This window comes from Manis pentadactyla, chromosome 7, assembly GCF_030020395.1.
Source record: "Manis pentadactyla isolate mManPen7 chromosome 7, mManPen7.hap1, whole genome shotgun sequence".
In the NCBI taxonomy this organism is placed as follows: domain Eukaryota; kingdom Metazoa; phylum Chordata; class Mammalia; order Pholidota; family Manidae; genus Manis; species Manis pentadactyla.
In genome coordinates, this window is record NC_080025.1 from 148,759,279 (window position 1) to 148,781,543 (window position 22,265).

The window sequence follows — 22,265 nt, forward strand, 5'->3', positions numbered from 1 at the left end:
AATTCTTCCTGACATGTGAGTGCGTCTCCTACCTGTGTGGACACTGCAACAGTGGGACGTGGCTTCTCTTCAGGGCACCAAACACTCTCCAGGCAGCCCTGGCCTAGGTGCCTGGCCCTCTGGTATCTCTACCAGCAAACATCATGTCACAAACCTGTTTCTCGTGACCATTTTCCTGTATAGAACCAGGTACGTTCACAACATCAGAAAATCATTTAAAACAGAAGGAACGAATTTTTAAAAAACCACATAGGCATGTTACCCGATTTGCACATGCACAACAAGGAAGGCTCTGCTGCACAGCCGCGAAGTGGGCATGAAGGCATGGCGTGATCCAGCAAAGCCTGGCACCCATGCAGCTGTGGGCGGGACCCGCTGGAGCACAGTCTGCACAGGATTCCTTCCTCGGCGCGGCACTTAGCATACGACGTGGACACGGAAAATGACCAAGAAGCTAGACTTCAAATAATCAACCCATTTTCCCCAGAAATAAAGTAAATGAAAGGCCATTGTCACAATTTTAAAAGGTAAAAAGACTTCATTGTATTCACAGCACCCTTAACTTCTAAAAGCAAACCCAATTTCGAAAGTATTACTTCGAAAGATGAACAATGGTTAACGCATTTCTGCAACAAGCTGGTAACTGATTTAGTCCTAAATATGTTCAGTCATCTCTTGCACTGAGGGCTGAGGGCCATGAGCGGGTGCTGGGGGTGGGGGCCGCAGCCAGGCGGGATAAGGGCCCTCGGCACGGAGCCCACTCCTTCCCAGGCGGGAAAGCATTTCAAACGATCTGCTGCCTTCTTCCGCTGGGGCCACATCAAGCCACTCGGCTGAAGCAAGGACACTTCGACGCTTGGCAAGTGACACCTGTGTGCCCTACAGTGGAATATGATGTGGGACAAGCCCTGTGGGGTCCAGCGCCCCACAGAGCTCGAGCTGTCGGATTTCTGGAGCTTAGCACAACTTTGAGAGGAATCCTTCTTTAATGAAGAATTCTTGGCTTCCAAAATTACTGCTTTCAGCAAATAAGAATTAGTAGGGCAACAAGACATCCTACAGCTAAAATCCAGCAGCAAACAGAATAGATCAGACCAATAGTTTATCACACTAATAGGGTATTATCACTCTTTTTACACCTGTTAGACGGTCACTGGATAAAGAAACTTGAAGAGGATGCCTCAATTAATAACTGCCAAGTCTCTAAATCAACCAGAATATTTTGCTGCATTTCACCTTGGAAGAAAAAGATGTAAACTTTATTATAAATAGTTCATATATTTAGCAATACACAGGACCGGCCGAAACGCACGTTCTGCTGCGTCTGGGGTCAGCGCAGCCGGCCGTGTGTCTCACAAATGACTTGAAACACAAGGCCCTCATACTGCTGTGTGCCAAAGTACCGAAGCCCATCAAGCTAAGATTCTGTTATGTTCTTTATGAGGCAGAAAGATTGTACAATACATTTTATAGAAGTTTTCAGTAAGCTTAGAACAGAAATTTGAGGTTCAGGAAATGCAAACTTTGTACCTACCACATATTTTGTTCTTTAAGACAATGTTAGTTGAACTTTGCATTTTCCGGTCAATGACAAATGCCAATCCCACACCGCAGTCACTCACTGGATCTCGAATGTGGGGCAGGACAGCCGTGCTGCACAGCAGGGCTTAACCACATCCCTGTTTCTGCTCATCTCCCACCTGCACCAAATCGGCCCACGATGGACAGAGGCGCAGCCCACATGGGCTTCTCGCCTGCCACCAAGTGGAAACCACAAAGCAAAATGGCATCTGTTCTGCCACTGGGGGCTCCCTGCCCTGCTCTCCGGACGCCAGCCTTCATACATGAGATGCTGTGCTCACAGACCCTCCTGAAGCACAGCTACATGTCACAGCAGTGGTGAGGCCCAGTCATGCCCCCTGCTGACCCCCTTTAAATACCAGGGCACGGGCGCGACTGCGCGTCCTGGGGTGGCTCTGAGAGCTCACCTTTCCCTCTGCCAGGGCTGGGCACGCGCACATGTGTTGGCACAGCCTTACCTGCTACCTTCGAGACGTCCGCTGCTGTCACATTTTGGACATTGGTGCTCACTTTGAAGGTCACCGCTGGTCCCAGGACCCTGGAAGAGAACATTTAAAAAGAAGTTCAGAACCAGCTCCCTGAAAGCAACATGAAAAACACCAACATGTTTACAAAACACACGCGTCCCCAGCCCTGCGTACTCCATGGTGGCCTCTGCCTGGTGTCCGTTTCTCAGACACAAGGACTCTTTGATCCGACGTTCCACGAATTCTACTGACAGGCTTTGGTTTTCTAAACATACACGGCTGCGCTCTTGCAAAAAATTCAAATCAACCCAGACACCCAATATGACAAGCAGATACTGTTGCCGAGAAAGAAAAATTGTTATGGAAACAGAGTTCAGTATTTGGTTCCCAAGAGGGCCACTAGGAGTCCGGAGCAGGAGAGAGACGGGCGCTGCTCCAATTCTCCCGACAGGGGCCATGTAAAAACTCAGCAAAGTCATTAAGGACCATTTGGTGCAAAATAACTGGCACGCGGTTGCCAGACAGGAATTACCGAAAATTTTCAAAGCTTTTAAAATACTAGGTGGAACATGACTTTGAAAATTACACCCCTTTTTAACAATTTGGTTCACCTGAGGGGTGGGGAGGAAGGCTGAGGGGCCACAGTCCCCCTCTGTCCTGCCCTCAGGCCCCTGGCGCCCCCTCGGGACGGCCTTCCCCAGGGACCCCTCCCTCCTGCAGACGCGGGCTCCTGGCCCACAAAGGTACCACACAGACAGGAGCGGCCAGGGCAGCATGCAGGGAGGTGGTGCACTCTCCACGCCACACAGAGCAGGCGGCCCCACCCTGTTCAGACAGCACCCCACCAGGCGGAGTTCCTGGGGGCCCGCAGACCGGAGGGCTCTGAACGGCCCCTCAGGGGACCCAGTGCCTGTCTCCCAGCCCCGCATCACCGCCTGTCAAAGGGCCCACTGCCCCCTGGCCCTGCCCCCGTGCCACTGCCCCACCTCCTCACTGCGTGTCGTGGCTGTCTGTGGTAACATCACTGTAAGGGCAGTGGTGAGAGTGATGCAAAGAACAGCACACAGAAGTGAGAACCGGCTGCAGGACAAGGCTGAGCTCAGAAAGGTTCGACACCAGAACTGGCCCCAAAGCAGCAGAGGGGCAGCTGCTGGACAATGGCCACACCCACCGCCGGCCGCCCTGGGCTCGCCCCCTGGCCAGCACTCACGCACGCGGAGGCAGTGGCTGCTCCCCGGTCCCATGCCGTCGCAGGCTGTCGTTTCCTCTGGGCCCGAGGATCCCTGTGTGTCCAGCCACCACCCCCTGTGACGCTTTGTTATCTGCTCCTGGCCCATTTTTCAGGGGCATTTCCAGCGTACCCCCCAGGCCACCAGCCCCATGCAGCCCTCTGCAAATGGAAAACACTGCGTGTGCTGTGACCGTGCAGCCATCGTCCTGACACCACTGTCGAGGGTGTTGTACGCAGAGGCCACCACCACTTCCCACTCAGTGAGGGCTCCAGGAGCCACCGGTCCAGCTGGCTCATATTCCTGGTTTCTTTTTTGTGCGAGAAATGCCCAGAGTCACAAAGTTCGCTGTGGCCAAGGCCAGGGCTCCCTCCCCCACCCAGCTCCCCTAGAGCTGCCCCCACTCTGGGCCCCTCCCTGTGGCCGGCTCCAGGGCCCCTCGGGAGGGCTGTGGTACGGACTTTCATACCATGTGGACAATTGGGGATTGGGGAAGCCAGGTGAGAACCTCTGAGACATCCTGATCTCAGCAGCTCTTCAGCCCTGATTCAGGGGCAAAGAGAGTTCCCGGCCCTGGGCCGCCGGGGCTGCCGCTGCCGGCCAAGCTGCACCCTCAGAAAGGCCCTGGGCTGGCAGCTGGAGCTCAGCGACCGGGGGGTCGGCCGGTGCCCGCGGCCCCATAGGGACAGAGTGAGGGCTGTGCACGACCGGGGTGGGTTTGAGGGCGAGAGGGGTGTGCTGGCAGCCACCGCCTTCCTCCTGGAGCCACGCGGCCGTCGGTGGCCCTTACCATCTTCTTGGCTCCCTGGTTCTCCAAATATTTGCAGAAAACTGAATAAGTCTCGCATACACAACACTGGCATAGAAAGGGGAATTTCAATCGGGGAATAAAACACAAAACAGATACCTAAAACCTTGCAAGTCTCTGAAGAGCAAATATGATATCTAATATTGGAACTCACCATGAGGAGGAAAATCGTTTTTTGGAAAGTCACTTACTGATTAAAAAATGAGAGTTTGTCATGCAGAGCACAATATACCAACTACGGACCTAAGAACCAGGGCGGAGATGGGAAAAAAATCGTGGGGACCGCACACAGACGGACGCAGGTCACACAGAACGGCCGGTTCCCCAGGGGCACCGAGGACCCGATTCTGTTCTCTGACTTTCAGACTCAGACAGCGATTACTGGAAACACACGACACACTCTCATCATCCGTGGCCGCCCTGCTCCCAGCAAAGGATCAGTGCCCTCTTTATGCGCGCTTCTGCCTAAAGACACCTCACTCAGTGTGGGTCGCTGCTTCCCCGACACTGAACTCTCCCCTTACAGCACCCGAGCTGAGCTTGCTAACACACGTACCCCCTCAGGAAGGCACACCAAGCTTTCTTTCCCGTATGCTTGGGGCCACTTCAAATCACCTACCAAAAGCACAAACGTGGAAAATGTCGCAGGAGACAGACTGTGTTTACAGTGCGAACTGAAACAAGAAGGCGGGGGGTCGCCTTGCTCAGCCGCAGCCGGGAGAGCGCGTGTGGGGAAACTCGAATGTCTCACCATGCCGCGTGCGTCGAACGAGCACAGAAGTGCCCTGCAGACTGGCTTGCGGGCTTCAGGTAGACCTGCACACAGGGGCCTCTGTGCCAGGCATGTCCACATACGTCGGTGGCCTTGTTTTTGTCTCTTTTCTGATTTAACGTTGAGGAAAGAACAGGCCCTGAGGCCCAAGGGCTGGTGACTCGCCCGTGGACCTGGCCGTGCCCGCTGTGACTCCTGCACCTGTGTGGAGGGGGCGACAGCACGCGCCACAGAACAGTCTCTGGGTGACAGCGGTACAGGGTCTCCCCCTAAACAGAGGTTGCTGCCTCTGCTCACATCAGTGTGGTGGTCTGCCCCCCTCCGAGCTCCCCTGAGATCCCCCTAGGTCCTCACAGGGGTTCGTGGCGGCCCTGCAGTGAATACTGCTTTGTGCAGGAGACACAGTCTTCCATCTGGAGCGAGCAGCCGGTACAGGGGGGGAAGATGGGCTCAGCCCTTGCCTGACCCTGTGGTTTCGCATGCACCGCTGTGACCGGTCTACGAGGGGCCACCATGGGCAGGCCCCACGAAGGTCTCAGTGCCGGCACACCTCTGGAAGGTGCTTCTGCTCTGTGAAAACATGCCACCTGAGTCGCTGTTCCCATGCCACTGTCGGCTTCCTGACAGTCAGGCCCACCGCCTGTGAGACACAGAAGGATATCGAGAGGCGGGGCCTGTGCAGACGTCAGTCCTTCCCCTTCTAGCGAAAGGGAGTCTCCACAGACACAGCTCAGCCTGGGAAGCCTCAGGGGCATGCGAGTCTCAAAACATGCTTCCCCGTGGCCTTCTGTGGAGACTGCGTTAGGACGAACTACACGTCAACAGGAGCCGATTCCCAATCAGGCTGGAAACGGTATGAACAGAGTCATCCCTGAGATCTTGCAAAATTCAGTGATTTAAAAACTACCTTTAATCAATCTAAGCAAGCCTTACATGTGCATATAATGAGATTATGTCATTACCGCAACTCCAGCAGTTGTTATCTCTGTCTTAAATATGCCAAATTGGTCCTGAGTATTTAAAAATTCAGTGTTTCTACTTGACATTTACTGTAGTGATAATTGCTCATTCTCTGTTTCATAGTCACAGAACATGCTGATAAAGAATAGGTAGCTTCTAGCATTTTAACACTGATACATTGCTAGTTTTCCAGAATTTTCCAATTCTATCACTACGGCTTATGAAACAAACCAGAAGTGGGTCTAATAGATCTCCTGAATGGTCTTACCTTTAAATGAGGACTGCTTAGAAACCACCTTTTATTCCTACTTTTGTCATTGAAATAATTTTAAAATACATACAAGGTTCTGTCTTTCTAATATCAATATACTAACATGAATCTTCTTAATAATCATGTATGTCAAGGTCATCTACTGAATATTAATTTTCATTTTGTGAAACTCTAATCATAGGTATTTTTGGCATTGAGCTCAGCCTCTACTCAGACTATATTTCAGCTAAGAATGTGGAAGGCAAGCAATTCCCCGAAGAAAGCTTATTTTTCTAATATTTAATAGCATTTCCAGAATGCAAATCACTGTAAAATTCCAGTCAGTTGAGGGAATGTCTTCATTTGGGTAATCCGGGTGTTGGTCTATGTGACAGTAGGTCATACATAACACAGGATAATTTGCATCGGGTCAACCTTTCATAAGGTCTATGATAAATATAACATATGGCTACAGCTTTCTTCATAAACGCTGGCTAAAGAGCATTTAACTTTGTACTCAGTTTAAATAAAGACAAGCCTCAGAAACTAGATTCCCTTGACTTTGGGGGGATAGAAAAAGCTGGCCAAACTGGATTTGGCAGTAAAAGATAGTTTTAAAGTTAATCATGTAATAGTATGTTTTACAATTATATGCTTTACAACATAAAAGTAAATTCTGCTCTTTTCAACTGATGCACTTTCTGGAAAGTTGTTTAGAAAACTTTAAAAATCTTTTGATAGAATATTTAATTAAATGTTTTGTAATAGCATGCTGTGCTTTGGCTTGACAGGCTGGCCTGCATTCTGTTTGATACCTGGATTTGGTGTGAAACCCATAACATGGATGGATGGATGGATGGATGAGTGGATGGATGGATGGACGGATGGATGGCAGATGGAAAGATAGATGGATGGATGGTAGATGGGTGGATGGCAGAGAATGGAGAGATGGGTGGGTGGATGGGTGGGTGGACAGGGACACAGGCACACGCTCAGGGCCTCTGCACCAGAGCCTACTGATGACTCATTCATTCATTCACCACGAGCATCCTTATGTGCCCAACACTGTTCTAGGCCTGGAAGGCACGTCACTGAGTAATGCAGACCAGCTCCCTGCCCCCAAGGGGCCCGCCGACTCCCGCACAGGTGAAGATGTGCCTCTTCTGGACCAAGGGATCATTATAAGAAACCAGAGTTTCCTGGGGAGCCCAGACGCTGGACCACCCGGCTCCACACCATTCGCCACCACCTCCTTCATGCCGTCACAGTCTAGATGCAGGGACCAAGCAGGCTACTCTGGCCAGCACGAACCTACGAGCAGTGGCAGTGAGAGAAGCCGAACAGCGACGACGGTGGTAGGCGAGGGTGCAGCCTGCCGCGGCCCTCCGCTCCAGGCCCCTCGTGGGCTCCTCGCCCCTGGCAGCCTCAGCACTGGCCGTGTGATTCGCGGGGCCCCACACAAAATAGAAATGCGGCGTCCCTCACTGAAGAACTAAATATTAAGTCTCAGTACGGCGACCGCAGAGCGCTGCCCTGGGGTGGGGGGTCCCCTGAGAGTGGGTCCTACTTCAGCTCATGTCGTGTCCCGGCCATCCTCATCTTGCAGGTGAGGAAACTGAGGCTTAGGAAGGTAAGCGACTCAACGCTTCCAAGTTGTGACGTCCGTCCTCCGTGGGAAAGGGCGTTCGACCAGTGCCCTGAATGCCAGTGTCCCCAAGGAGGCAGAGACGTACTTACATGAGAAGGACCGTCTTCCAGGCAGGACTGCCACCCTTGAGCACACGTAGCCCTCCCTGCTGTTCATCTTTAGTCCAAGGGGGGGCCACGCTGATTCTGGCCCATCAGGACATTTCCTTAAAACCCTACATTTCAGGAAAACCTCATGGAGTTGGCTCTAGATGGCCGGTGGGACTTTGGGGATACTGAATGTGTACGTGGGGCCCAGGAAAACCTCCTGAACAGCATTGCCTTCCCTCCCTGCTCTCCTAAGCAGGCATCACAGAGAAAACCCTGAACCCAGGTGGGGCCACCTGTGGGCACCAGAGCCGGGGGCAGGGCGCGCGTGCAGTAGGCATACAGTCAGCTCCTACCAGGATTTCTTGAGGGTCTCTGGCTGTGAGCGGTGTCTGTTCACCACAAACAGAACCTCTGTCACTGTTAATGGGCACTGCCCTGCATGTATCCCAAATTATCCAGGACTTTGTCATCATTTAGTCTACAGAATAAGGCAGAGGGGTCACCCCAGTGAGTTAAGGGCCATTCTAACCTCTTTAACGTCTTTATAAGCCAGACAGACAAGGAGGCAAATGGTCACGATCCATCCCAGGAAGCTTCCAGAAGGCTCCACAATCCCACGGATTCTCTCACACACACGAGGAGGTGTGGGGAGGTAGGCGCGGGTGTGGGGCCTGCAGAGGAGGGACCCTTACAGACGTAGCTGGGTCCGCGCACCCCCAAACCCACGCTCAGGAGACCCTGATGAAAAGCGTCAGAGCTGTGACCTCCCATGGCTGCAGCTTCAGTGACTATCTTGAAACACAACACCACCGTATTTCATCAATTCACCAAATTACACAGATGGAGAACTAAACCGCTCTTGCATTGTGACAACACATAAGATCCATCACAGAATTAGGCTGTCCTCCAAAATGCCCTCAGCTGACCCCAGGCGGCTGATGTGGAGGCTCACAGCGGCTCCTGCAAGGAGTGTTGCCGCGGGCCCACCTCCAGCCCCTTCTTTTGTGTGCCGGCGCCGCAGCCCCGCCCACCTGGCTGAGTGCTGGGGAGAGCGGCCGGCATCAGTCAGCGCCCCCGAGGACAGCCAGGATTGGGTTATAAAACCATAACTGTGCCCGCCTGGTCTGGGGGTATAATTACATCAGCATGCTAATGCTGCTTTAATGGTCTCTAATGATGTAATAAGAAATAATGGGATTTACTTGACAGCTACATAACCATTAACAAAACATATTAAGCATAACTAGTACTTCCATAAAAATGCAGACAATCTCAGAGTGCGGGCTTGCGTGGTGGCCTCCTTCCTCTCCTGGAACAATGAACAGCCGCGGGCATGTGCTCTGAAACACGCAGCCAAGTGCTGGCCGGAAGCCCCTCCCTGAGACCCCTAGGGCACGTCAGCCTGCCCAGAGGTGCCCATCCTCTGCGTGCACCACCACTGTGCAGGAGCCCGGGGCGACGCACAGGGCACGTGTGTGCAGCTCGGGAGGGCAAAGAGCCATATGTGCACTCACACAAGCATTAAAGACCCGGGCCGCAGTACGGGTGACAAGTGGCCAGGACTGGGGGCTTCAGGAGTTGGCTGAAGGAGTTGGCTGAAGTTGGCTCCAGGAGGCCCAGCTGTGACTTGGCTTTGATGCGGGACACGATGGACAGCAGGGTGGTCTGAGGAGCCCCAGCCCGTTCCGGCCAGTTTCAGGTGGTGCTGCCAGGCTTGGTTCCTAGGATGGAGAAGGCCCCCAGCTCAGGGCTGGGAAGCGCTCCCCGCAGCCAGCTTCACTGCCCGCTGGCTCACGCGGGAGGACGGAGCCAGAGCAGGAGCCCCTGGAGGTCCAGGCAGGAGCTGGTGGGAGGGAGCCGGGTGGCCCCCCCATCCCAGTGGACACTCCTCCTTCCCAACAGCCGCTCCCGTTGCCCTGGTGGATGAAGGTCCTGACCCCATGCTGAGACTCTGCAGGCCAGTGACTCCGCTGAGCGTGGGAGGAGGGAGGGCTCAGGCGGGGCACGGCCACAGAAGAGCTGTGGTGACGAGCGTTTCTCAGTCCTTGGGTTGAGGGCAAAACATGTTCCTTGACCTAGTAAACCAGTATCTCTTCGCTGTAGGTGAAGAGAAACCTCACACCTTCCTTCTGGTACGATAAGACTTTAAAATCTCCCTGCCAAGCTGAGCCATGGGTTCAGGTGGGTCCTAGCCGGGGGTGATGGCGGAGCTGTGACATTCCCTGGGCTTCCGCTGCTGCTCCGGGAGCTCCTCCTGGTGGCACAGTCCTCACCTCCCAGGCTGAGGTCCACCGACCTTCTCACCATTCACTCCCTCGCCAGCTGCACGCACCCTGGCACCCCCAGGCCCGTCTCCCAGCCAAGTCAGTGTCTCCTCCCAATGGGTGCAGGGTCGAGAAATTCCCCTCACTGCTGGGTGCCATCACTCGCTGTCATGCAGGCGTTTAACACCATCCACGCAGTGCCATTCCAGTCTGGATGCTCTCAGCCCTGAGCTCAGGGCCTAGCATGAAGCGCAGAGACGGCCCATCACATGTGGAGGTGGGGAGGCAGCCCAGGCCAGGAGAGGCTGGTGTGGGTGCTCCTCCGAAGGGGGTTCAGCACCACCTGGCCGGCCTGGCTCCCTCTGCACTGCTCTTCAATGGCGCGTGACCTGGGACAAGGGGCCCACGGGCACTGGCCTCGGTCAGCGGGACTGGCTCCCCAAGAGGCAGCCAGGTGCCCTCCCTGGGCCTGTGGTCACAGCTGAGTTTCTGAGTCTGACAGCCAAGCCCCTTTTGGGGGTTGTACACAGGGGCAGGGCTGGCTGGCATGACCTCTGGCATGGAACGGAAGGCAGCAGGATAAACGATGATTCTAAAGGACCCTCAGCGTCCCAGGTGAGGAGTCCCTCCCACGGGGCTTGCGAGAGGTTCAAATGGACACACACACAAAGCCCTCTCGGGGGCGCTGCCCTTCTCACACCCACCGTGACTCAACTTCCCCAGGACTGAGCTCCAACCGGTGCGGGCTCACCACGCCCCCCACAGCCCCACGACTCCTGCCCCCTGCACTTCCTTCTTCCCACAGTGGGAGCCGTGCTCCCCCAGTGAAAGCGCTCAGGCGGCTTCCCGGACTCGGAGGAAAGCCACGTTCCTCACAGAGACGCCCAGGCCCCAAGCTGCCCCTCCTGTCCCTTGGGGACGCGCCGTCCCTCCTGTTCACAAGCAGCCTGGCCGCTGGCAGCGTCCTTGGTCCTACTGACCTCCGGCAGCCCACCCGCATTCCAGCCAGCGCCCGTTTCCACATGAAGTGAGGCTGCCTGACCCCATCCAGCCATTTAGTGACTGTTTCTGCTGGAATGCAGTTCCCAGAGAGCAGGGACCTAGCCCGTCTGCCCCTGCCGGGTCCTCGCAGGTGCTCAGAGCGTATCTGTTGACAGAATGTGTCTCTGGACCGTGGCGCTCTCCGGGGCAGAGCCAGTGGGAACCCTCGCAGCTGGAGAGGGCGGTGCGGATCTGGGGCAGCCTCAGGAGCTGCTGAAGCAAGCGCAGATCCCTACTTGGACCCGGCGCAGCCCCAACTTCTGGCTCCTTCTTACTCGAAATTAAAGGTGATGAACTTTAAAATAATGGCAACAGGAGAAAGAGCTTGGAAAGCTTCGCAGAGCTGCAAGATGCACAGGCGGTCATTGGAAGTCTTTCAGGACCGATGGCCTCATGGCCGGCAGAGACGAGGCAGGTGCCTAGCGTCGGCTCACTGGATGCCCGTGACATGCCTCCCATCCTGGACCCGCAAGAGCAGTGGGGACGCCAGGACCCCTGTAGCTGAGCAGCTCTGTCTCCTGGGACAACCCTGCACAGCAAGCACGGCCACACTGCTCTGGCGGCCCGTCCCCTGCTCACCTCCATCCTGCGCCTGGCACAGTGCTGGCCCTGTTCTGTGAGGATGCAGCCGGGCATGGACCAGAGCACAGCCCCCTTGTGATGTGACAGACACACGGGCCCCCTGCTCAGGAGCTGGGAGGCATGGCCTGTGACTTGAGGCTGGCATCTGTGGTGACAGGGCCGAGAATAAGCCTCGGAGCACACCTGTGCGGGACTCTGCCACACCACGCCCCCCGGACACAGCCTGGGGTACAGACACCACCAGGTGGGGTCCTGGGACAACAGAGACGGAGCTGTGTGCGTGTGCTCAGAGCACATGTGCTGGGGACCGCGCAGGCCTCCACGTCCCCTCTGCGCCCTCTCCTCCTCTGCCCCAACCACAGAGGGCCTGTGTCCACCTTCAGGACTGCAGCATCTGTGCTGCCCAGCAGGAGTCCAGCGGAGCCCACCAGGATGCACCCCAAGCCCTCACCCCTTCCCGAGGCCCTGGCTCCTGGACACCACCGTGGAGCGCCAAGCAAGGAGAGGCCCACCCTCCCGTGCGCCAGTGGCTACGTTGGTGTCACAGGCTGGGAGTGTTTCCCTTGTGTGGGAGCAGCTGCCGCCCAGAGCCCCCCACAGGCCCCGTCCTCCCCTTGGGGCCCATGTGTGAAGAAGCCCGACAGGGCTGGGTGCCCCGCTGGGCCACCTGTCTGTCCTGACGGTGGGAACAGGTCCACGGGGCCTGCCCCCTGCCCCTCAGGTTGGTCCGTTCTGTCCTGCCTCCCATGCGTGCCCCATGGCCAGCTCACCCCAGGTCCCGTCTCAGCCCACATCTGACCGCGATCGCCGTGGGGCTTGCTGCTGTGCTCCGGAGCCCAGGGTCCTTAGGCAGCCCTGTCTCCTCTCCCCCTGCTGGGCTCTCCTCACCTCACCTGCACACCAGGTGTGTGCACCCAGGTGTGGGAACTCCCAGCAGCTCCCTCGGCCACTCTTTGCTGTCCGGGACTTACTCATTTCAAATGTTTGAGTGTGTCCTACGCTCTGTGCCAGGCACGCACTCCCAGGATGCACCTCGCCTCTCTGTGGGACATCTGCGACGTGTCCTTCACCCCCCTCCTCTGGAAGTTCCCAGGCCACAGGCTGAGGTGCTTCCCACACGGGCCCCCACGCTGGCCACCTGTACGCCCATGCACACTTCCCAGTCAGAGGCAGGGCGTGTGGGACGTAGGGCCGTGCCGACTGCCCCGCCACGTCCAGGCGGGGCCACAGGAGCTGCTCCACAAACAGCGGTATTGTGCAGGAGGAGGGCCCAGGGGCGTCTGGGCTGCAGCGGATGTGCCCAGTGAGGCCTTATCTCTCACCCTGGTTGCTCAGGCCACATGTGCCGACCTGTCCGCATGCCTCGGGAGCTGACCTGCGTGCTCAGACTCTGATTGGGACGCCCAGTCTGCGCATGTCCACACACACCCATTAGAGCCTCCCTTTCCAGGTACTCATGCGGCACCAGCTCTCCACGGAAACGGCTCCCCCTTACTGGGTACTTGCCACGTGCCAGCCCCCAAAACCCAGTGTCACCGACTCTTTCTATGCCCCGTCCTCAGATGGCAAGAGGGCTGGCAGCACTCAGGCGCCCCACCTCCCACCCAGCGCCCCACACACGCAGGGGGGTTTGCACGCTGCAGGCACGTGTATGTGCTGACAGCTTCCACTGACACACCATCCCAAGGCTCTGACTCATCTGCAGGGGGCGCGGGGGAGGGAGAGGCGCGCGGGCCTGGAACCTTCTAGGGCCTCCTGGATGGATGGTCAGCGGGCTGAGAACCAGGACTTCTGTGGGCCCCAGTCTACCAGGAGATAATTCTTATAATTAACTCAGGTTTCAGCTGTGTTTAAATAACTTACCAAACCCCACTGGAGTCCTGTTTTCCTTTCTTTCCTGAGCAGTTTCTCTGACATAATTAACAGGGACCCCAGGCACCCCGCTCTTTCCCTGGCCCACCAGCTCATGAACAGAAATACCATGAATGAGAACAAGCCCCAGGCCCACAGCCGGCACTCACTGGATGTCTGCGAAGTCTCTCATCGGCACAGCGAGGAGACGGGCAATGTCCTCCACCAGCTCCTCGCCCTGTCCCGGGCTCAGGGGGCTGTGGGGAGAGAGGGGACAGGGTCACCAGGTGGGACTCGCTGACTCGAGCAGAACGTCCTGACCCCTGGCCCGCTCGCTGCACTCCCGTCACATGGCCACCGTGCGCCTGGGGCGGCGGGACCAGGTGCTCCTCCAGGGAGATGCGTCACCCGAATCTCCCAACAATAAGGCAAACAATGCGGTGCAAATGGAATTGCTGGGAAGAAATGGGCCCGTGAAGCAGCCATGGGCTCACTTCAGCCTTCGATAAAAATGTAAAAAGAGGGCGGGCGGGGAGGGAAGGGCCCAAAGACACGGGGAGGGAGACACAGATGTTGAGAATCACACTCCAGGGCAGGCACATACGTACAAAGGAAACACGTGTTTTTAAATGGATTCATTTCTAAAATGAGTTCCGTGCCCATGAGGGTAAAGAGCTGCTGGATCACAGTCCCTGGCAGGGCGCCAGAAAGGGGCACAGGGGTCCCGGGCTGCTGTGTGGCCTCGCACCCCCAGCAAGCCCAGCTGCACATACGGAGGTGCCCACGGGAACCGTGTGTAATTCGGTTGCTGTTACCAAGCCCAAATCCCAGCTCTCTGTTTTGTAAATCACATGCTGCCTGTGAGATCCCGTCAGCACCATCTCAGATCGCCATGCTGTTCAGGACACGCGGCCTGTGGCAGCACGGACATCCGTGCCCCTGTCCTAGCGTGGAAGTGGGCTCAAGTGGGCTGCTGACTGGCCACCGCCCCACAGCGAGCCTCGGGTGGGAGAAGGGCCCTCAGCACCGCGGAGGAGCCGGGCCGAGTGCGGCCCTGCCCAGTCTCCACCTCGCCTGTTACTCCGATGCCCCCTTGAGCCTGCGCCAGGTGAGAAACGAGCGGTCTGGCTGTGGCTGCAACCAAAGGGCCGCCCTCCCTTTACTGTCCCGCTTCCTGAGCAAGTGAGTGGCCCTCAGGGCCGCAGGCCTTCCTCCACCAAGGTCAGGCAGGCCCCCAGACCTCTCCAAACACAGCCTTCCAGACCTTTTTGCATCACGTATGGAATAAGGTGCACACACGCGGCATGGAGGTGTGCCCGTCCGCCCCTCCCCCTCCCTGCTAGAAAGCCCTAGACACGCTTCAGAGCTGGCAGCTTGCGCCCACCAGGAACGGGCAGCTGACTGGGGCAGGGCTCTGCCTGGCACCTCTGTGTCTTCACGGTCACTCACTGCCTGTCTGCCTGCAGCTGCAGGTCAGAGCTTGCTCTCCAGCAGCCAGCTGGGCGCCCCACGCACACCTGCCCCCAAATGCAGATGCATGTCTACGGGGTCCTTGAGCCCTGCCCGGGGCAGGCTGTGGCAGCACCAGCCGACTCAGCAACGGCCCCTGTGCTGAACAGGTGGGTCCGGACATCGTGGAGCTCGCTCATGACAGGCCAGCTCTGGGCATCTGTCAGGAAAGCAGCCCAGCCTCAGGAAGCCTGTGCCGGGCCGCGTGACCCCGACATGAGAAGGGGCTGGGCTCTCCTGAGCCGACAGCAGGCGGGCGCCTGGGGCCAGCGGAAGCTGAGTCTGGGGAAGTGGGCCGCCAGCAACAGCCACTACTGAGCAGTGAGAGGTCAGGAGTGACGCCCAGCTTGACGCTGAGCCCGCTGAAAGGCACGCTGGCCTCGGTCTGAACCCGTCTTTCTGTGGTTACTGGCAACATGTTCTGCCCACACACGTGCTTGCTCACGGTTGAGGACTCTGTCGGCACGAGTCGGGGAGTGTTGTCCCAGGAGCCGAGGGGCTGGAAACACCGGCTCCCTGGCATCCACCCTCCCACCCCTGTGCTCCAGGAACAGAATCGACTGCTGCAGTCCTGGCTCTGCAGGGAGGATGCGCACAGGAGACCCAGGTGGCCTAAAGAGGAGGCACCGATGGCCGAGCACTCCCCAGGTGTGCGTGCACCTGCAGGCACACTAAGAGACATGCAGGTGGGCTCCTGCATGAGACATGGAGCACGTGCATGCACACACACGTGCTGCCGGGCTCACTGAGGCCAGCACTGGCCCTAAAACCCTGAAAGCTGTGGCGATGACTTCCACCCACAGCTGGACCTGACCTGGGCTGCCTGCTGCCTGGTCTGACTGCACTCCCCTCCCAGGGAGACCTCAGCCCCCTCTGCACCCTCCGCCCCTTGTCTCAGCCCTGCTCCCACCAACCCGGGACCCTGCAGCCACAGGACCACCCTTCCTCCCCAAGCCCGTCATTGACGGGCCCACTGACCCTGACCTATGTGCCTGCAAGGCGCCTCCCTTTTTCTAAAACTCTCTCTGCATTTTGATTCAAAACCACCCAGCTCACCACCTATTTCTAAGCATGGAGGGGAAGGGTCTCCAAACACACCATGTGTTTGAACCCAATCTCCCTCCATAAGCTGCAAGCGCAGTGAAGGCATGAGCCGCCCCTGACCTTTCCTGTGTCTCCAAAGCCTCCTTCCCCTGCTACACATCAACCGGCCTCCCAACCGAGACGTCTGGATTCCCAAGGGGGACAGGAGATGTGGGGCCCAGGGGTGCTATCATGAACCCCAGTCCCTCAGGACTGCCTCAGGGCCCCGCATTCCCTCACCCCACATACAGAGAGCTAACATCCTTATCACAAGAGTACCTAAAACAGCCTTGGAGATAACGATGAAGCCCCCAGCCCAGATATCTTCATGGACTGGCCTGCCTCACAAGCAAGACAATCCACCACCTGTGGATAAAGTGAAGGTTTCTGCGGCCGGGATTCTCACCTGGCCCTTGTCGGCCAGCTCACTACACGCGTGTGGGCAGTGTGTTATTGTTGAATCTATATGAAGAGCTCTGCCCAGTGCTCTGGGCGACATGGTGGCACGGCTGCAAGGCTGCAGGAGAGCAGAGCGGAGGCTGGGGTGGTGGTAGCACCAAGGACAGAGGCCCAGGGGACGGCTGTGCGGGCAGAGAGGCCCAGAGGCAGAGACCGGCTTGCTGCCTGCAGACTCGCTCTGAGTGGATGGGATTCTAGTGACTGACCTGCCACCATGGGAATAAAGTTAGGTATAACCCTTTCACCCCAAGAACAGTCTACTGTCCTTTCTTTGGTCACACTGACTCCACAGTGACCTTGCCTGGGGCTGGAACCCACTGGCAGGACAGCACCCACCCCACAAGCTGCAGGACCAGCACAGTCAGCTGCTTATCCTGCCAGGCCACAGCATAGGGGTCACAGCCCAGGCAGGGAGGGCAAGGCCACGGCAGTGGCCCCAGGCCGCAGCCAGCCCCATGGGAGGGCGCTAACTGCCCTCAAAATGAGCACACGGTCAGTTCCACTCTGTCTCTAAACTACATGGCCATCACCTGTCATTTCATGGTCTGACTGTCGTCAGAACACAGTGGGAGCGAATCTCAGGAATCAATGGGTGGGACGGCACGTGCAATGTCACGCATCTGCTTGTGACAGCTGTCACCCTGATTACCGGGACGCCCAGGCTGCCGCAGGGAGATGGATGTGAGCACTCCTGGCGGCCCAGGTCAGACCAGGGGGTGGCCGGAGGGGCCGCACTACCTGGTGGCAGGAAAGATTTTCAGAAGCTAGACGGGTCCCTTCTCTGACGCATTTCCTCTTGAGGCACGGCAGCAGGCCAGCACCCCTGCTCAGTCTGAAGGACGCCCCAGGGGTCTGCTCAGTAACCAGATGGGACCTACTGACATGCTCATGCCACCCCCTGGGTGGGGGCTCACAGGGGAAGAGCAGCACCCTGATTCCACGAGAGCCTCACAACGCCACGTGCAGCCCTGTGGGTGTCCACGGGGCTCTAGATCATCGCGGGAATGAAAGACTTCAGAACATGAGAAAACTGACTCTGCTGGGTGTGGAAGGAGCCGTGGCGTGTGCCCTGCAAGGCGACTGGAAGGCCGTGAGGGCAGCGGCCCTGCAAGTTCGCCCCCTCGCGCCACCCTGCTCGGCCTCCATGCAGGTCCCCTCACCTAGTGCTCGTGACAGACCTGCAGTAGGTACTTGACGGACCCCATTAAAGGAGTAGAAGCTGAGAGCAGAGAGACGAAACTCACTGCCCAAGGTCATGCTAGCAGAAGATTTCCAGAAGAAACACTCACCCTGATTGCTACTACAGGGTGAGTGTCGTGATGGAGGACTCCAGAAACATGGGGCGAGCCCGGGTGGTGCCCTACCTGCATCTCACCCTGGCTCACTGTCTCGGCAGCACCCCATCTGCTTCTCACGAGCCACAGGAAACCAGGCTGGGAACCGGGCCCAGCCATGGGGCTGGACACCTTGCCAACCAGACGTTCACGTCTGGGTTCTGCGTTCAGGAGCTGACCGTTGGCGCTTCTGCGGCTTCACATCCTCATTTTGGACATTTACCTATTTGTTTGAAAATTCACCACGCGACTGATTACAAAATGAAATCAGTCAACTTTGATACACTGTTTTGATGAAATGATATTCGAAACCAGGGGATAAAAGAAGGTTTTCATGGATTCACCAATCATTCTAGTTATCCCTAGCCATCACTACAACAAATAATGATGTTTATTCTACTTAATCTTTTAAGTTAGTTAACTTTTTGCTAACACAATACTTTTCCCCAATGCAGACAAAGGCGAATGATGGAGGCTGGGGGACCCAAGAAGATCCAAAATCCCAGCTTTGGTCAGCACCACACTTTTCCCTGCAGGAATCCCATAAAGTCCAACATTTTCAGAGTGTGAGGGAATGAGCCCAGGACGAGGTGAGCCACCAAGCTGAACGCTGACTGCTGAGCAGCCCTGGTGTTCCAGGGCACCTGTAGACTCACCTCAAGGTGCTCACGATCCTTAACTACTCTTATTAGTAAAGTAATCAGTTTATTGGTTAAAAACCACCAACTCTTCACAGGTAAAAAACAAATCAGCAGGTGAAAAACTGTTGAATTCAAACAGCTTATTGTTTCTAACATGAAGATAAGATCATATTCTCACTGTAAGCATGTTCATCTCTCCAAATTTTTTGAAAAAAATAAAACATTTGCCAACTGCTAAGACAAATCTAAGCACACAATGTCTTAGTGTTACCTTATAAAAGTATACTGACATCAAAAAGATAAAATGGGGAGGTAGTATAAAAATGTAGGGCTTCAGTGTGCATTCTAGGTTGCTGTCAGCTAAAAACAGACTGTTACAAACACAGGATGCTTCAGGAAGCCTGATGGTGACCACAGGGCGAAAGCCTACAATGGATACACAAAAGAATAAAGAGAAAGGGATCAAAGCCAACCACCGTCACACAGCCAAGTCTCCAAGGAAGAGAAAGAAGGGAACAAAGGAATTACAAAACAACCAAAATGCAAGTAACCAAGGGGCAATATTAAGTCCATATCTATCAGTAATTACTTTAAATGTGAATGGACTAAATTCTCCAATCAAAAGACAGAGTGCGTGAATGGATTTAAAAAAAACAATATCCAACCAGATGTCACCTACAAGAGACGCACTTCAGCGTTAAGGATACACACAGACCGAAAGCGAAGGGATGGAAAAAGGTATTTCATGCAAATGGGAAGCAAAAGAGAGTGGGGGCAGCTCCACGGACGCCCACGTCACCGACTTTAAGCCAAAGATGGTAAGAGACAAAGTATCACATAATGATAAAGGGGTCAATTTATCAAGAGGATACGTTCGTAAATATACACCCAACATAGGAACATCTAATATATAAAGCAAATACGACCAGATCCGAAGGGAGAAATGGATAGCAATACAGTAAGAGAAGGGGACCTCAGTACCCTCTTTCAATGATGGACAGATCGTCCAGCCAGAAAACCAGCAAGGAAGCAGTGGGTGCGAACTGCACGGCGCACCAGACAGCGGAACAGACACGGCAGGGCGGGCCAGCCGTCGGCACAAGAGCGCACTTATGTCACACACGACACGTTCTCCAGGGAAGACCACGTGACAGGCCACAAGCAAGTTTAATAAGCTTAAGAAGATCAAAATCATATCAAACATCTCTAACCACAATGGTATGAAACTAGAAACTCATCTTAAGAAGAAAACTGAAAAATTCACAAATATGTGGAGACCGTATAAGTTTGCTCCTGAACAACCAGTGGGTCAAAGAAGAAATCAAAGGCAAAATCATCTTGAGACAAACAAAAAGAAAAATGTGTGTCCACCAGTGATGAGTGAATGAAGAACCTGTGGCGGGGATATAGACTGGAACACTCATCAGCCTTAAGACAAGAAATCTGGTCGTTTATCACAACATGGGTGAGCCCGAAGCACATCACGCTGAGCGAAACAAGCCAGTCACGGAAGAACAGATGCCACGTGGTCTCACCCATACACGGAATCTAAACAAGAGCCTGACTTGTAGAAACAGAGCAGAGTGCCGGTGGCCAGGGGCTGGGCAGTGGGGAGCAGAGAAAGGAAACAGGCACAAACACCCAGTTAAAAGGTGAACAGGGCCTGGGGACCTAATGCACAGTGCGGTGCTGACGGTGGGCACCACTGTATTGCACAACTGAAGTTTGCTGAGAGAGTACAATTTAGATGTTCTCACCACACACAAAAAAGAGGACCACAGCATAATGATTAGCATGTATAATGGGGTGGGGGGCATGGAGAGGACTGTACAACACAAAGAAGACAGGTAGTGATTCTACAGCATCTTTCTACGCTGATGGACAGTGACTGTAATGGGGTATCTGGGGGGCACTTGGTGATGGGGGGAGTCTAGTAAACATAATGTTCCTCATGTAATTGTAGATTAATGATACCAAAAAAAAAAATTATCAAAAAAAAAAAGAGGACCACAGGAGGTGACAGATGCACCGACCAACTGGCCGTGGCCGCCCTCCCACAGCGGCGCTGGGATCAGATCACACACGGTGTGCTCCAAGTATCTCGGTGTGTCAACGACACCTCATCAGAACTGGAGAAAAAAGTGTGTTCAGCAGGCCAGGGAAGTTGCTTCCAAAGGGGGCCACCGCCCCGTGTTGACTTGGGAGAAGTTTGGGTTGTAGCAGAATGAAGCAGGCGTCACGTCGGGTGGAGCCACAGGGGGGACCCAGGTCTTGCAGGCATCTGCAAGCAGGCCTGCGGTGGGCAGCCATGCCCAGGCTGCACCCTAGACCCACCCTTCACCTGCCCTAGGCTCTGGGGAGGCCCTTCCTGGGGCTGGCAGGCAGCGGGTCACCGACACCAGGGCTCCGTTCCTGCCATGTGGGGCTCACACTGGCAGCCGGCAGGGAGGCGCCAATGCTGAGCATCAGGAGAGCAGGGCTGTGAGGAGTCATCAAGAACGTGGGCTGCGTGGCTGGGGCAGGGGCTTGATCTGAGGGCATGGCATCCACTGGCGGGTCCAGTGGTGGCGTCACAGAGTGGTTCTGTCCTCGCAGCCCAGGGGGCCTGCAAACCTCTCTGACAGCGGAGGGGGAGGCCAGCTCTCCTGACACAATCAGTCTCCCACTGCAGTCACACCCACACCCAGTGTGGGGTTTCCCTGTCCATACCTGGCCCACAGGAAGACGCCCCAGCCGGCTCCCGCACTGCCCCTTCGGTCACTGCATACCTGGTCTCAGAGTGCCGGCCACTCACCACATGTGCTGGGCCCGGTCCCACTCCGCCCACTAGCCTCAAAACACGCAGGGTCCTGGTGCGGGGAGTTCTGCGGGCATTGCCCTGTGGGCATGCATGTGAAGCCTGAGGCCTTTACCCCTTCTCTGACATGACTCTCAGCTGATGACCGGTCAGGCCATTACCCCAAATCCACACAGGTTCTGCAGCAGGAAAGGGGGTGCAGACAGCCTAGCAGGCCCAGCAAAGCCCACTGGGGAAGCAGAGGGAATCTAGTGAGGCTGCCAGCTTGGCTTTAAGTCCAGGCCAGTTCACAGCACAGCAGCCCCTTCACGGGTCAGCCACGCAGCGTGGAGAGCGAGGGGGCACGGAGTGGAGGGGACCAGGGGCAGCTGCACACCTCTGGGCCTGCCTGCCCCGCCCCCTGCAGACCCCCATTACTCCTCTCACTGGGGCAGAGGGTCTGGAAAAGCAGGCCCGAGCACACCGCTCGCTTCGGTAACACCCTCCGGTGGTGCCCGTGTCTGTGGTTAAGGATCCACTTCCTGTGGAACCTCGCCAGCCCTCCCACCCCATTTAGGGCCCCCAGCCTCCCCGCGTTTTCAGCTCCTCAGATGCGCAGCGCCGGCTGGTGCAGGGCCTTTCGCACGGTGCCTCTGGCCCGCAGCTTCCCCGCCCGTCCGCGGGGCTCCGGTGCCGGCTGTACAGGCCCCTCCCGCGCCCGGAGCTGATGCCTGTCGGGCCAGAATCCGCGCTGGAGCTCGGTCATCACGACCAGCTCCTCCAGTAAAACACTTCCCAAAGTCACCATCCTAAGTAAGCCACACCCCACAGCCACGCCACCTGAGGGGCTGCTTCCCCCTCTCCCTTTCCCTCTGACTTTTACTCATTTCCAGCTTGCTTCTATTTTTGACAGCCTAGCAA

At 56.1% G+C, this 22,265-nt stretch overlaps 1 protein-coding gene across 3 annotated transcripts in view; it reads right to left on the reverse strand.

Moving 5' to 3' along the window:
- Window positions 1-22,265, reverse strand: part of PTPRN2 (protein tyrosine phosphatase receptor type N2) — a 723,823-nt gene that overhangs the window by 359,398 nt on the left and 342,160 nt on the right. For 2 of the 3 annotated variants that reach the window (XM_036899584.2, XM_036899582.2), the window contains exons 10-11: window positions 13,713-13,799; window positions 2,040-2,119 (exon numbers count right to left, since the gene is read on the reverse strand). In XM_036899584.2, coding sequence (XP_036755479.2) covers window positions 2,040-2,119; window positions 13,713-13,799 — 167 coding nt within the window. The remainder of the gene's footprint in view (window positions 1-2,039; window positions 2,120-13,712; window positions 13,800-22,265) is intronic. The other variant, XM_036899583.2, reaches the window with a different exon arrangement.